Here is a 13,996-nt window from a genome sequence, read left to right on the forward strand (position 1 = left end):
CTAGAAGAGGAAAGAGGGGCGTCTCCCCAAGAGGAGAGATTTCAGGTCTTCTCGAGTTGTTTAATCCACTCAGCTTTGAAACGTGAGGGACAAATCAGGGAGCTTCACGGAGGAGGTTATGTGAGTTTAGCTCAGAGGCCAGCTTGCTCCTGAAGGGAGCCTCTGCTTCTGGGTGTAAGGGCCATACCCCCGAGGTGAGTAGTAAAGCAAGGTGGCCGTCTCGAGGAGGACTTCCTGTCTCTACAGAAGCCCGTGAAGTTCTTCCTACTAAGTACCAGGAAGCTTTTAGCAAAGCCTTGAGGTCTTTTCTGAACCCCCGTCGTCTAGGAGGCCCTGAAGAATTCTTCACACTCTGGTCTGCAGTCGGTTGCATCTCGATGGTCTTTGAAAGGCCACTGGGCTGGGGGACAGAACTGGCCCAGTGCCAGAGGGTCAGTAGAAAGGCCTGGCAGGGTGATGTCAACTCCCACATCCAAACCCCAGAAGCCACGGCAAGGGGTTGGCCTGAAGCCCAGCAGCCCCAAAGTCACAGGGGCCAGGGTGGGAGTCCTGGCAGGAGGGCCCAGCTGGTGCCCCCCCGCCAGCATAATCCCAGACAAAACTGAACTCGGCGTAACCTGAAATCTGGTTCATGGGGGTTTTGTGGTATTTCACTTTGAAACTGTAGCTGGTGCTTTTGCTAAGGATGGGTGAACCCGGCGATGTTTGGGGTTTGGCAAATCCCTCTGACAGGTCTTCAGACACTAGAGGGTTGGAAAAAAACAAGAGGGCAGCCTGCCAAACCCTTCCCTTCTCCTTTAATTTTTAAAGCCAGTGTGTACTTTGATGAGAAACTTAATACATGTGTTTCTGATTCATTTACACATTCGGGGCCGTTGTTCTGAAACTTTACGTCCAAAGGGTCTGGGAAGCCTCTTTCATCCCCACACCGTAGAGATGCCTGGTTTTCTTTTGGGGGGAAGCCAGACGTCTCAATTTTCCTGCCACACGGAGTTAGACTCCAGTGGGGCCTGAAGTTCTAGGTGGCCCTTGGACAGGTCCCCCGAGCCCTGAGAGGCTCTGGCCTGTGCAAATTCCCTTTCTACCCACCTCCAGCCCCAGCTCCTTCCTGCCCTGGAGGAACACCATGGAAATGTGTACACCAAATAGTGAGTGATTCCATGGAAATATGACGCTCACGGAGATTTACGACCCAAAGCCTGTGCAGAGCTCCACAGAGAGGGGAGCGGGTTAGGGAATGAAAGTGAGGTCAAGTTTCCCCCTTTAATTTACAGCTAACATTTCAGATCTGGGCCAGCAGGGCCCCTAGGCCCTGTCACCCTCAGTCCCCACTGACTTCTCACCATGGCCTCACCTCCTTTGGAATCCCCTCGTCTCCACTTTCATCTGTTCTTGAATATCTGTCACCAAGATGTTAGGGCCACCTCCTCTGAGGGCGTGGCTCCCAGCACCGTTATCCATGGCCTGGGAATCGATACCACGGCCACATGCAATTTTCACCTACGGGTGGAGTGATCCAAATGCTAGCGATGATGCCGTCTTGGATGCTGAGAGCCACTCTTCTTCAAAGAACTGAAGTGGGAAATGAATATGCCTGGGGCTCGATAAGAATAAAAACTGGGCAATGGTGAATAAGCCCAGGGAGAATGCTTCCATTTCCACAGCGAGTTCAATAAGCCCTACCTTCAGTCACAAGAGTTTGGGGTGTCATTATACTAGTTTCTGGGGGAAAACAGTCCTCCACCGATAGGAGTCTTAAACGTCTCCAGTTACTCCCTAAATCCCACCTGCAGGAATCACCCAATCATCAGAGCATCATCCTGAGACCAGCTGTGCCAGGTAACAGTGTCCAGCGTGGAGTGGAGGGTTACGGGTTCGCACACACAACAGGCAGGATGTGGAACCAACCCGAGTTTTCATCATCAGGTGAAAGGATGAAAAAAAGTGCGGTATCTACATAAAACAGGATATTATGCAGCCACAAAAAAGGAACGACATTCTGGTAGATGCTACAACATGGATGAACCTTGAGAACATGTTAAGTGAAAGAAGCCAGGCACAAAAGGTCAAATATTGCATCCCTCCACTCAGAGGAAATATCTAGAGGACACAAATTACTAGAGATAGAATGTAGAAGAGAGGTTGCCAGGGACTTGGGGAGGGGGAAGTGGGGGGGTTATTGTTTAATGGGTGCAGAGTTTCTGTTCGGGGTGATGAAAATGTTCTGGAAATGGAAGTGGTGATGGTCATACAAGTGAATTGTACACTTTAAAATGGTAAATTTTATGTCATGCATATTTTACCAGAATAATTTTTAAAACTTTCACACCGGACTTTCCCCCAAAAAAACCCCAGCGAGTGGGCTCTGTCTCACCTTGGTAGCTCCTCCCAGTATCAGTATCAGGTCCACTCTTAAGCATCCTCTGATAGGCTTCACCTTGAAAAGGTATTGACCGTTTTGAGCCATCCCAAACCTTCCAGCCAGTGGCTTCAGAAGGACATTCCTGCTCGTGAAGAGTGATGTGTCGTGCACTGGGCTGGAGCTCATAGACTTTCTTGTAAAAAAAAGATCATTCTCAGTTTCCAAAATCAACACTCTCTCCACCCACCCCCAAGCCTTTTAGCACTTGATTAGTTGGAAAAACCAATGTTAGTTTAAATGAAACGCAATCTGCAGGGCATTGTAATTCACGGAGCCACTGCCCTCCCCTAGGGTGACGGAGCTGACTGGGTACGAGCCACAGGACCTGATCGAGAAGACCCTGTACCATCACGTGCACGGCTGCGACGTCTTCCACCTGCGATATGCGCACCACCTCTGTGAGTACTGTGCTCACCCTGGCCAGGAGCCCTGGCAGCCTGGGAGGGAGCGCTGAGGACAGAGTGGGGGCAGCGTCCCTTGTTTGATGCAATAACTACCCATCATGTACCCACGAATCTTAAACATCAAGCCTGTCTCCAGGTAGCCCTCGCTTTCAGCACAGGCACTTATTGTCACTTCTCAACTATCCAGTGAAACCCTGGCAGGTGTGGGATGATTTGGAAGTTGCTGGATTCTATTCAATAGATTATGGATTTGGAACCTAAATTTCTCTATGACGTCTGGATAGCAGTTGTGGATAACGACAACAGCAGTAGAAGAACTGATACTTACAGGGCCCTTACTAATGTCCGGCACTTGTTTGTTTAAGTGATTAAATCCATTACCAACCAAGTGAGGGAGGTTCTCATGTTCACGATCCTCCCTTTGCTGTTGAGGATGCCGAGGTTCAGAGAGGTTAAGCCACTTGCCTATGGTCACACAGCAAGGAGGCAACATAGCTGGGAGCTGAATCCAGTGAATTCGGCCTCCAACCGCTGTCCATCATTGGTTGGGAAGCTCAGGGAGACCACAGGTTTCTAGGATGGGAGAAGTCCACGTAGAAAGAGAAAACCAACAGTATTCCATTTGTCAACAGAGGAAGTTTGGGGAACATCTGGATGGGAGGGTGGAGGCGCTCGTCACTGAAATGGTGAAAGAAGTAACACTTTTCTTGTAGAACCAAATCGAGGCAGCAAATAACTGGGATGCAGTAGAATACCTCATCTTCCCGCCGTCCAACCCCACCATGCTAATGGCCGGTCCAGGGGTGCTTGTTAACGGGGTACGGGGGGCTGGGGGAGCCAGATCTTCTGCAATGTGGCCCGGGTGGCACGTCCTCCTTCTTGCTGTGTGTTGACTAAGAGGCATCAGAGGACAAGATGCTGGTGTTGGTTGCAGCTGGGCGACGGGTCCCAGGGCTGCTCAATCCTCGGCCACGCCATCTGCCTGGCCGTTTGGTGACAACTGGGACTCAGTTAGCCCAGCAGTTACTAGGGTATTGCTCTTCTCGCGAGTCACTAAGGGCACAACCTCCTGTTGTGACAACCAGGAGGTTGGCTGGGCAGACGCCATCAGCTTTTTTCTGCTCCTTGTAATTCACAACAGCATGGAAAAGCCCCTGTGCATGGAAATACGTGGAGTTGTGAGCAGCTTTTTATGTCTTTTTTTTTTTAAAAAATGGCCAAATCATGATCTCATGTAAACGTCCCTGACCTTCTCGAAGCCCAGTTTGGGAAGAAGCAGTTGCCTAGTGTTTAGAAGGGCTCCGTAGGTCAGGTCACTGATACGGGAGCTAGAAATCTTCCTTGTGTAAACGGGGTAGGAAGTGTCAATTACAGAATTAGGTCTTCGGGAGACCTGAAAGGCAGGGCGGGTGGTAGAGGGGAGCCGCTGGGAACGTGTGCTCTGGAGTAAGGGGGGTGGAAGAGGCACCTCCTGGAGGCTGTGCACCACGGAACAGTCTAGAGGGAAGGACAGGCAGTGGGGGGGGGGGGGGCGTGGGCAGGGGAGCAAATGGGAGGGTTCACAGCTCCACACCTCCCTGCCACTGTCAGGGTGTCCGAGGAAAAGCCCCAGCCCTGGGGGTCCCAGCCCCGTCCCCTGAAGGAGGAGCACGGTGAGCCTCTCTCTCCAGCACAGGAGTTGAAAGCAAACCGTTGAATTACACGAAGGGAGAGTTATTTTTCAAAGCAGGGCTGCACTGTGGGAAAGTAGCCTGTAAGCGCAGAGAAAGGAAGCTCACGGAACTAGTCTTTGTTTCAAATACCACTTTTCATCTCTCGCATTGCATGGCTAACAGAGGAGCACAGGGTTTTTCAGGGGGAACAAATTCAACTTGTGTTTTGGAAATGTAATGAAGCCCATGGTGGTGGCCGGTGGGAGGCTGCCGTGTCCCTGACATGAACCAGATGCTTTTCGCATAGGAACCAGAGGGGAGCTGGGCCAGGTGGGCCAGGTGAGGCTGGGAGGTGGAGAGGCCTGTCTGTGGGTGGGACAGGCCATTGGGTGCTCAGGCCTTCAGTGGTCCTGACCACACGATGGGTCTTCAACTTGTCCACCAGGGGCCCCCGTCTTCCTGAGCTCATCTGACTTCCTAAACCTGCCGGGGGGGGGTTTATTCGAGAGGTCTCCTGTGATTTACGTGATGAATTCACCTCACTTCATTTGGAATTGGGGATTTCCAGACTTTGCGATTATTGCAAGGTCCCTGAGAGGGAAGGTGCCCACGGGCTTCCAAGGGACACGCAGAAAAGGCGGAGGGTTTACATACCAGAGGGAGCACGGCTTTGCCAGATGAGCTAGAATTGGTGAATCAAAGAAAACAGAAAATAGCAGTCTTGGCAATGATTGCTACTGTGCTGTGACTCTGACCTTCACTGTGGCCAAGAAACCACCGCGGGGGCAGCAGGTGCAGAGCACAGGGCAGCGAGGCCAGGGGACGGCAGGTGTGGCTTCGGATTCCACCCGTCTCCCCTCCACCAGCTTCCCTGCCCCCCCCCCATGTCAACGAAAGCCGAGTGACAGCCGGAAACAGCCGAGGCCTCTACCCACGCGTCGGGTGGGAGTGGGTCTCCCGGAGCTCAGCCTCGGCTCCAGCCTTGGAACCGTCTCCAGACGTCCCTCAGGGCAGCCGGCACGCTTCCCAGAATGTTACTTCCCCTCCAGAGCTGGACGAGGAAAGGGAAGACAGTCTGCAACCAGGGTAGGTGTTTGGAGGCGGGTCTTCAGGGCGTGCTGTTCGGGAGATTTTGAAATCTCTCTGTCCGGTGGTCCCTGTGGCCTCACTCTCCTTCCCGGGCTTCCCGTTCCTGCCTCCCCCCGCCCAGGGCTGCTTGGCATCTGTTTAATTTCCTTAAAACACAGGAGCTGAGTCTGAGGTTCAAGGGCAGTAGTTTATTTGGACAGTGGCTGAAGCAGGGGCAGTGAATGGGAAGTGAGGTGCGGAAGGGAGGGAGCCATCGAAGGGGCGTGTCCGGCGGCTGCTGCCACAGGCCACCGGCCCTCAATCCCCCGGGGACCCTAGGAGGCCAGGACACCTGCCTCAGCTGTGGCACTGAGGAGAGAGGGAGTGGGGGTATTTATACACTCCAGGCATTGGCTGAGGCTGCTCTTGGGGTGTTGTACCCCTTATCTGCCAGGGGCTCAGCCAAAGAACAGCCTCAGGGGGAAGTGGGGCCTCAGGGTGGAGATGGAGCCTCAGGTTGGAGATGGGGCCTCAGGGTGGAGATGGGGCCTCAGGGTGGAGATGGGGCCTCAGGGTGGATGTGGGGCCTCAGGGTGGAGATGGAGCCTCAGGGTGGAGATGGGCCCTCAGGGTGGAGATGGGGCCTCAGGGTGGAGGTGGGGCCTCAGGGTGGAGATGGGGCCTCAGGGTGGAGATGGGGCCTCAGGGTGGAGATGGGGACTCAGGGTGGAGATGGGGCCTCAGGGTGGATGTGGAGCCTCGGGGTGGAAATGGGGCCTCAGGGTGGAGATGGGGCCTCAGGGTGGAGATGGGGCCTCAGGGTGGATGTGGGGCCTCAGGGTGGAGATGGGGACTCAGGGTGGATGTGGGGCCTCAGGGTGGATGTGGACCCTCAGGGTGGAGATGGGGCCTCAGGGTGGATGTGGGGCCTCAGGGTGGAGATGGGGCCTCAGAGTGGAGATGGGGCCTCAGGGTGGATGTGGGGCCTCAGGGTGGATGTGGGGCCTCAGGGTGGAGATGGGGCCTCAGGGTGGAGATGGGGCCTCAGGGTGGATGTGGAGCCTCAGGGTGGAGATGGGGCCTCAGGGTGGATGTGGGGCCTCAGGGTGGAGATGGGGCCTCAGGGTGGATGTGGGGCCTCAGGGTGGAGATGGGGCCTCAGGGTGGATGTGGGGCCTCAGGGTGGAGATGGGGCCTCAGGGTGGAGATGGGGCCTCAGGGTGGAGATGGGGCCTCAGGGTGGATGTGGGGCCTCAGGGTGGAGATGGGGCCTCAGGGTGGAGATGGGGCCTCAGGGTGGATGTGGGGCCTCAGGGTGGAGATGGGGCCTCAGGGTGGATGTGGGGCCTCAGGGTGGAGATGGGGCCTCAGGGTGGAGATGGGGCCTCAGGGTGGAGATGGGGCCTCAGGGTGGATGTGGGGCCTCAGGGTGGAGATGGGGCCTCAGGGTGGAGATGGGGCCTCAGGGTGGATGTGGGGCCTCAGGGTGGAGATGGGGCCTCAGGGTGGATGCGAGGCCTCAGGGTGGATGTGGGGCCTCAGGGTGGAGATGGGGCCTCAGAGTGGAGATGGGGCCTCAGCGGGGAGGGGGGCCTGAGGCCAGGTTGGGGGGCCTGAGGCCAGGTGGGGGGAGCCTGGGCTGGAGGTGGGGCCTCTGGAAGTTTCTGGGGCGTCTGTGGTGGGGGCAGGGGTGTGAGGCGGCCAGTCTCGAGTGAAGGTCCACCTCTTCACTGCGTGTCCTCAGCTTCGTCCCCTCCCTGGCTCCGTGAGGCACCGTCCCTCCACAGGCTGCCCCTCGCCTTTCCTTGCGCGCGTGGCTGTGCCCTCTCTGGGGGCCTGTTGTTCCCACTGTGCAGGGCCCCTGCTGGGTGGCCGGAGCGTCGTCCACACTGAAGCTCCCGCCCCGTGAGGGCTGAGGCGAGCCCCGCACTCTGTCCGGTTCTGTTTCCACCCCCGGCTCGGTGCCCAGGCGGGCCGGCCTCTTGCTTCCGGACAGCGCTATCCCCCGTGCTGCCCACGTGCTGTGTGGTCTGCCAATCAGCGCAGGCGGGGGAACGAAACGCTCCAGACCGGGCTTAAGGTCAAGAAGTCGGCAGGGCTGGTTTCTTTGCTCTCCTTGCTGTGTAGACGCCCGGCCTGTGTCCTCACGTGCTCTCCCTTCCGTGTGTGTCTGGGTCGTATTCTCCTCTTCTTCTAAGGACACAGTCATACTGGGTCAGGGCCCACCCACGTGGCCTCATTTCACCTGATCACCTCTTTGAAGGCCCCGTCTCCAGACGCAGCCGTGTCCTGAGGTCCTGGGGTTGGGATGTGAACATGTGAATTTGAGGAGAGGACGTAATTCAGCCTCGCCTGAGTGGTGGGCACGGTCCCATCCCCACAGCTTAGCTGGACATCCCGGCTTGGGGAGGGCAGGTGAGGGGACCGAGAAGGTGGGACGCGTCCCTTCACAAGGTGACTTTTCGGTCCTGTTGCCGGCTGCTCTGGTGGCTCAGGGGCCCGGTCGAGCCTCCCGCCCTGCAGGCTCCCCTCGGGCCCCCGCAGTGGCCCCTGGCGACTGGACCTCGAGTCCTTCAATCGGAACACAGCCGGAGCTGGCCTGGGGATGCCCCCGGGGCCTGGGCACCCACGCGGCTTTGACTGCTTCCCCTCCATGTACCACAGCCGAAGGCGGCCACGGTGACCCACCCGCTGGGCCCCTCAGGCCGCCAAGGCCCCCAGGGAGCCTCCTGGTCCTGTGAAACGTACAGACCGACTGTCTTGGCAATTGATCAGGTAACTCGGCTTAGGAAGAAAACGAACAGTTGCCGACACCCAGGACCCAAGGAAGCTCACTGTGCTGTTTGCCCGGGCCACGCTTTCTCCACATCGGTGTCCGAAACCCAGGAGCCAGGCGAAGGGCTCTGCTAGAGGCCTCATTGGACGTAACAAGTGGTGGTTCTGCAGGACCGTGGTCAGCCATATGGTTTCCACACATTCTTCAAAACATTATCTTAACCGGCAGCAGGCGTCCACGAGGTCCGAAGAAAGCTCAGCCCCGCAAGACAGGGAATCAGCGCCTTCCAGAAAGTCAGCCTCGTGAACAGGAGCGGGGCTGGCCCTTGTGGTCTGGGGGAGCACAGGCTTCCAGGGGCCAGCTAGATGGGGGCTGGGATGGCCCCGGCACCTCAGCCTCTGGTCAGTGAGGTCCTGGGCATTCCCAGCTGAGCTCTCCAAGTGAGTCTGTGCCAGGGCTTTCCCCAGAACCTTCTGTAAGGAGATCCTCTAGGGGATCCTCTAGAGAATGTCTTGGACCCTCCCAGCTCGTTCCTGGCTCACTGCCTCCTGGTGGCTGAGGGGAGGCCCTAGCAGCCCTGTCCTGTGGCCTTGGGAAGGTCCTCCCAGCTGGGGCCTGCCTCCCTGCTCCCTTTGCAAAGCATTTGGGAGACTTTTGTATATGGGGGGCTTGACCTGCAGGTCCTCGGGGTGGGCAGGGGGCAGCCTGGTGCACAGGCTGGGGAGGGGGTCAATATCTGTAAACTTGAAGATGTGTGTCAGGGACACCCGGCAGGATTCTTGTGGACAACAGTGTTTTAGAAGAACCATGACGTCTGCACGGCTGTTCATCCAAAGTAGTTATGAATTTCACCTAGTTCTCTAGGTAGGACCCTGTCCAGAGTGGGCCAAGCCCAAATGCCAAAGAGAACACAGGCTGTGTCCAGCTATGAAAACATTTCAATGTCACAGAAAGGCTTTGGAGCCTGAATATGTGGTCCACATATTTCAAGCAATAACTGTTATAACAAAATTATAGGATGGCTGGTGTAGACCCATGGAAAATGCACTTTAAATGACGTACAGGGGCCACAAACTCAAATGTTTATGGGGCTGGACATGTAACATGAATGTATGAGTGGGTGCAGATGGGGCAATATGGAGTGGTGGAGCTTGTGGCTAACTGGAGAACACATGACCCAGCCAAAGGCATTCTGGGTAACAGCAACACCATGCCACCAGCAAAGCACATCTGTGGACACATGCAGTCCATGGGGTGTCAGCTTGCAACCACTCTGTAGCACAACTGTGGAACAGGGACAAAGGTCTTCAAATAGAAAATACAGTTGAAAGAAGTTTCCAATCTACCGTGAGGAGTTTTGATTGACATTCACAGGGAGGCTGGCTTCCACCACTGGCCTCTCTTGCCTCTGGACTGGAAATGGATGATGGAGTTTAATTCATATGCAGATCCTTTCTAGATGCTCCCCTCTGAAAGAGTCTGGAGGTAGAAGCAGCTTTGTCTTCCTGACGAAGGTGCAGGGAGCCTGTGCATTAAGGGGGGAGCCATGAGCAATGAAACGGGAAATAATCGATACTAGAAAGCACAGTGCGATCTACACGCTGTCCTGCTCCCTGGGAGCAGTTTGGACATTTATAGGTGTGGCTTGATGCGTCTGGCTGAGCCCATCTTCTGTGGTCAGTGTCACTTTGCAGATGTTGCACAATACAGCCCCCTGGAAGTTCTTCCCCCCCGGGCTTTCCAGGTCTCAGTGACCAAACTCCCTCCAGCCCCAGGTGTAGAGCAGGGGCATGGGGGGGTCAAGGACACGGAGACCCACTCCCCAAAGGACCACGTGGCTTGTCTCCAGTCTCGCTGACTGTGCTCTCCCTGAGGCTCTGCTGGCAGAGACGAGAGCCAGGAAGAGCACGGGGATTGCACTTACATCTTCCCCACAGGGGTGGTTAGTTTCCTGTGGCGGCCGTAACCAAATACCACAAGCTGAGTGGCGTGAAACAGCAGCAGTGTACTGGCTCACAGTCCTGGAGGTCAACGTGTCGGCAGGGTCATGCTTCCTATGGAGCTTCTGGGAGACGAGCCTTCCTGATTCCTCCAGCTTCTGGTGACTGCCAGTGGTCCTTGGCTTGTGGCCACAAACCCCGGTCTCTGCCTCCATCTCCCTCTGTGTGTCTGTGTCTTTTCCTTTTCTGTCTCTTATAGGGACACTTGTTATTATAATGATAGAACCTTGAGATCCTTAATTACATCTACAAAGACCGTTTTCCCAAATATGGTCACATTTGCATGTTCTAGGGGTTAGAATCTAGAACATGTCTTTTGGGGGGACACTATTCAACCCACGACAGGCATTTTTGGTGTCCTTTTCAGCTCTTAAAATTCAAAACAGAGATGGATATTATGCTTGAGGCCAAAGTTTCCTTTCCTTCCAGAGGCCAGCTCGTTGACGTGGCTATGCCTCCAGGAAAGATTCTGGAACCAGGAGGAATTCTGGAAGAACCAGGAAAGCCATCTATTTTTCTGGATAGTGTATTTGTGGAAGTAGACGTTCCATTCCAGAGCGGCCTCGGAAAACTGTGACCACTGGCTTTCATCTGGGCGTGGATCCCCTGGATGTCAGAGATGCTGCATTCCAGAGGAAGGTGCAAGGGCAGGGCCTCTGCCTGCAGGAGCTGACAGCTTAGGGAACATCTCCTCCCTGCCCCCATGCACCACTAACTACCGCAAGCAGGGCCTTGCTTCTTAGCACTCTGGCCTGGGATCCTTCAGACAGATTATTACATTCAACAGATGGGATGAGGAGCTAGAGCAAACCGAAGAACGTTGTGACTAAGTGTCTAGGATTTCCCCTTGGATTGATATGCTGATTATTGCCATGGGTCACAGAGAAGCAAAAAAAACCCCAAAAAATTAAAAAAAAACTACATCGGGCTTCCCTGGTGGTGCAGTGGTTGAGAGTCCGCCTGCCGATACAGGGAACATGGGTTCGTGTCCCGGTCTGGGAAGATCCCACATGCCGCGGAGCGGCTGGGCCCGTGAGCCATGGCCGCTGAGCCTGCGCGTCCAGAGCCTGTGCTCCCCAACGGGAGAGGCCACAACAGGGAGAGGCCCGTGTACCGCAAAACAAACAAACAAAAAACTACATCTATGTTTGTTTGGTCTCTGTATCTAAAGCTTCATCGTAGAAGACTCAGGGAGGGTCAGCGCTAATAAAATCTCTGCAAATCCTGCCATTCGAATCCTAATATAAAATATTTGGGATAAATATTCCAATAGTCATTGCATTCAGCTTAAGATGATTATGGAGAGATTTTAGGAATATTATAAGAAATAAGGGGAAGTATAAGAAAAAGGAAAAGTATAATGTCATAGTCCCAGGGGCCTTACGAACACTGCAAGGAATAGAGATCCTTGAGATCAAAGCCAAAGAGATTAACAGGTGTTTCTGTTGAAGAAAGAATGACATCTCGGGAAATCCACAGATGGGACCTCAGTTTGATCATGTTGCCTCTCTTTGGGGGCCATAAACAAATTGGTTAACTGAGTCTCCCCTAAACATTGGCCCACACCCACCCCCATAAGTAGCTACACAGAAACTTCGAGAGGCCGCTGCCCCCTCCTCACACAATGGCCCCTGAGAAATGGGAGTCAGAGGACGTGGCTTGGGCCCCAGCCATGTCCTCGAGCTCCGTTTTCCTGGTGATGCCCACCTGCCACGGGTGTGTGTAGGGGGGTAAATGAGGCAGTGTATGCGAAAATGAGCTGGAAATAGGGACCTTGTATTTCGTTGTTAAAAAAGCAATCCTCGCAAGGAAAAGAGGCACTGTAGAGGCTCTTTCCTACCAGCATGGGCTACACCCTTCAGCATGATCTTACCTCTGCCAGCTGAGTCCAGGGACATGCCGATGGTAAGCCTGGGAAGAAAAGATCTGGTCCTGCGCTGTTCCAGAGCCTGGCCTCGGCGTCTGGGCTGGACGGTGGTTACACGTTTGACCCTGGCTTCATCCCTAGGGGGTGTGGGGCCTCATAGACGTTGTATTTCCACTTCCCACTCCCAGACAGACTGCTTACCCATGTGAAAATTCACTAAAATTTCATTCTGATTATAAAACGAATACCCCCTCCTTGTTGGAAATTCAGAAAATCAAGAAAAGAAAATGAAAACTACCTGTAATTTCACCAGTCTGATAAACGACAGCTAGTATGTCGAGTCCTTCGCGCAAGTCTGCCACCGTTCTAAATCTTCACACGAACGCTCTAACCCTCAGAGCAGCCGACGGTGTAGGGACTGTGATTATCTTCCTGTTGTAGTCGGGGAAACCGAGGCACAGGGAGTTAGTAACTTGTCCAAGATCACAGTTAGTTGGGCGTGTATATGTGTGTGTGTGTGTGTGTGTGTGTGTACGCACACTTTTTCATAATTAGGATTATACGGTATGCAGTTGAGTCTTGTCTTTCCTTCATTTAACGTTGTGTCATGTGTATTCCCCGTCATATTACAAATTCTTATCAATCGTCATGTTAGTGACTGCTTGGTACCCCATCACTTATATACCCTCTTCCCTATTATTAGACAGGTAAGTCTCCCCTTCCTTTTCTCCTGAATTATAAGCAGGACTTCAAGGAATCTCTTTGCCCGTGAGTCTTTCTTTGCATTACTCATAATTCACGTAGGAGTAACTCCTAGATATGAAATTGGTGTGTCAAGGGGTATGGGCTGTGGATCCAGAAGGACCTCACCAATTCACCTTCCCCCCCACAGCACGCCCCCTGCTCTCCCGAAGGCCCTGAGGGGAATCAATGCAGTTTAGGTGCCCCTGGAGGCTTTGGAAGTGGGCTGCCCAGAGGTCCAGAGTTTGTAGCCCTGCATAGAAGATGGGCCCGCAGGCCCAGCTTTCAGAAATTACATAGCCACGTAGAGGTCTCTCCTACGTGAGCGTCGTAGGAAATTCGTGGGCCCAGGGAAAACTAGGGTTGATGGGAAGAAGTACAAATGGCAATCGAGTAACAGTTTCACTGTGCGGACACACATGTTCTGGGGAACGGCGAAAATCAGCAACAACGTGACACTCCGTTGGATGCTCTTAACTTACTATTGGGTTTAAATAACTACATCACACACACACCCTTCCTTCCGCCTATTATGAGTTTGGGGGATTATAACGTAATTATGGCATTTTGGAAACTAAAAAACAAAACCGATATTATCACTCTGCCAGGTGCCAGTGTTGTCTGGGGACGAATTGCTTCTCCCAGTGAAAGCAGTGACAATTAAATTCGAGTTCTTCACAGGGGAGGGGAGAAGTTGCTCCATGGACCCCGCGAAATCGCAGGCAAAAATCTTGCAATCCCACTCCCTTAGTCAAGTTCTCAAAGGTGTCCTTGACCCCAGAAAGGTCCAGAACCTGGGCTGGAGGTCAGCCGCGGGGGCAGCCTCCTCCAAGGCGGGTGAAGGGCCGCCTAATCGTTCCCCAGGACTCATGTCATCTTGTGCTTGCAGTGCTGGTGAAGGGCCAGGTCACCACCAAGTACTACCGGCTGCTGTCCAAGCTTGGCGGCTGGGTGTGGGTGCAGAGCTGCGCCACCGTCGTGCACAACAGCCGCTCGTCCCGGCCCCACTGCATCGTGAGTGTCAATTATGTCCTCACGTAAGTCAGACGCATTTGTTTCTCTCCTT

At 54.2% G+C, this 13,996-nt stretch overlaps 1 protein-coding gene across 1 annotated transcript in view; it reads left to right on the top strand.

The window, feature by feature from the left end:
* Window positions 1-13,996, top strand: part of SIM2 (SIM bHLH transcription factor 2) — a 45,468-nt gene that overhangs the window by 26,407 nt on the left and 5,065 nt on the right. The window contains exons 7-8 of the mRNA XM_065876505.1: window positions 2,714-2,820; window positions 13,820-13,967. Of these exons, the coding sequence (XP_065732577.1) occupies window positions 2,714-2,820; window positions 13,820-13,967 (255 nt within the window). The remainder of the gene's footprint in view (window positions 1-2,713; window positions 2,821-13,819; window positions 13,968-13,996) is intronic.

This window comes from Phocoena phocoena, chromosome 4 (assembly GCF_963924675.1).
Source record: "Phocoena phocoena chromosome 4, mPhoPho1.1, whole genome shotgun sequence".
NCBI lineage: Eukaryota > Metazoa > Chordata > Mammalia > Artiodactyla > Phocoenidae > Phocoena > Phocoena phocoena.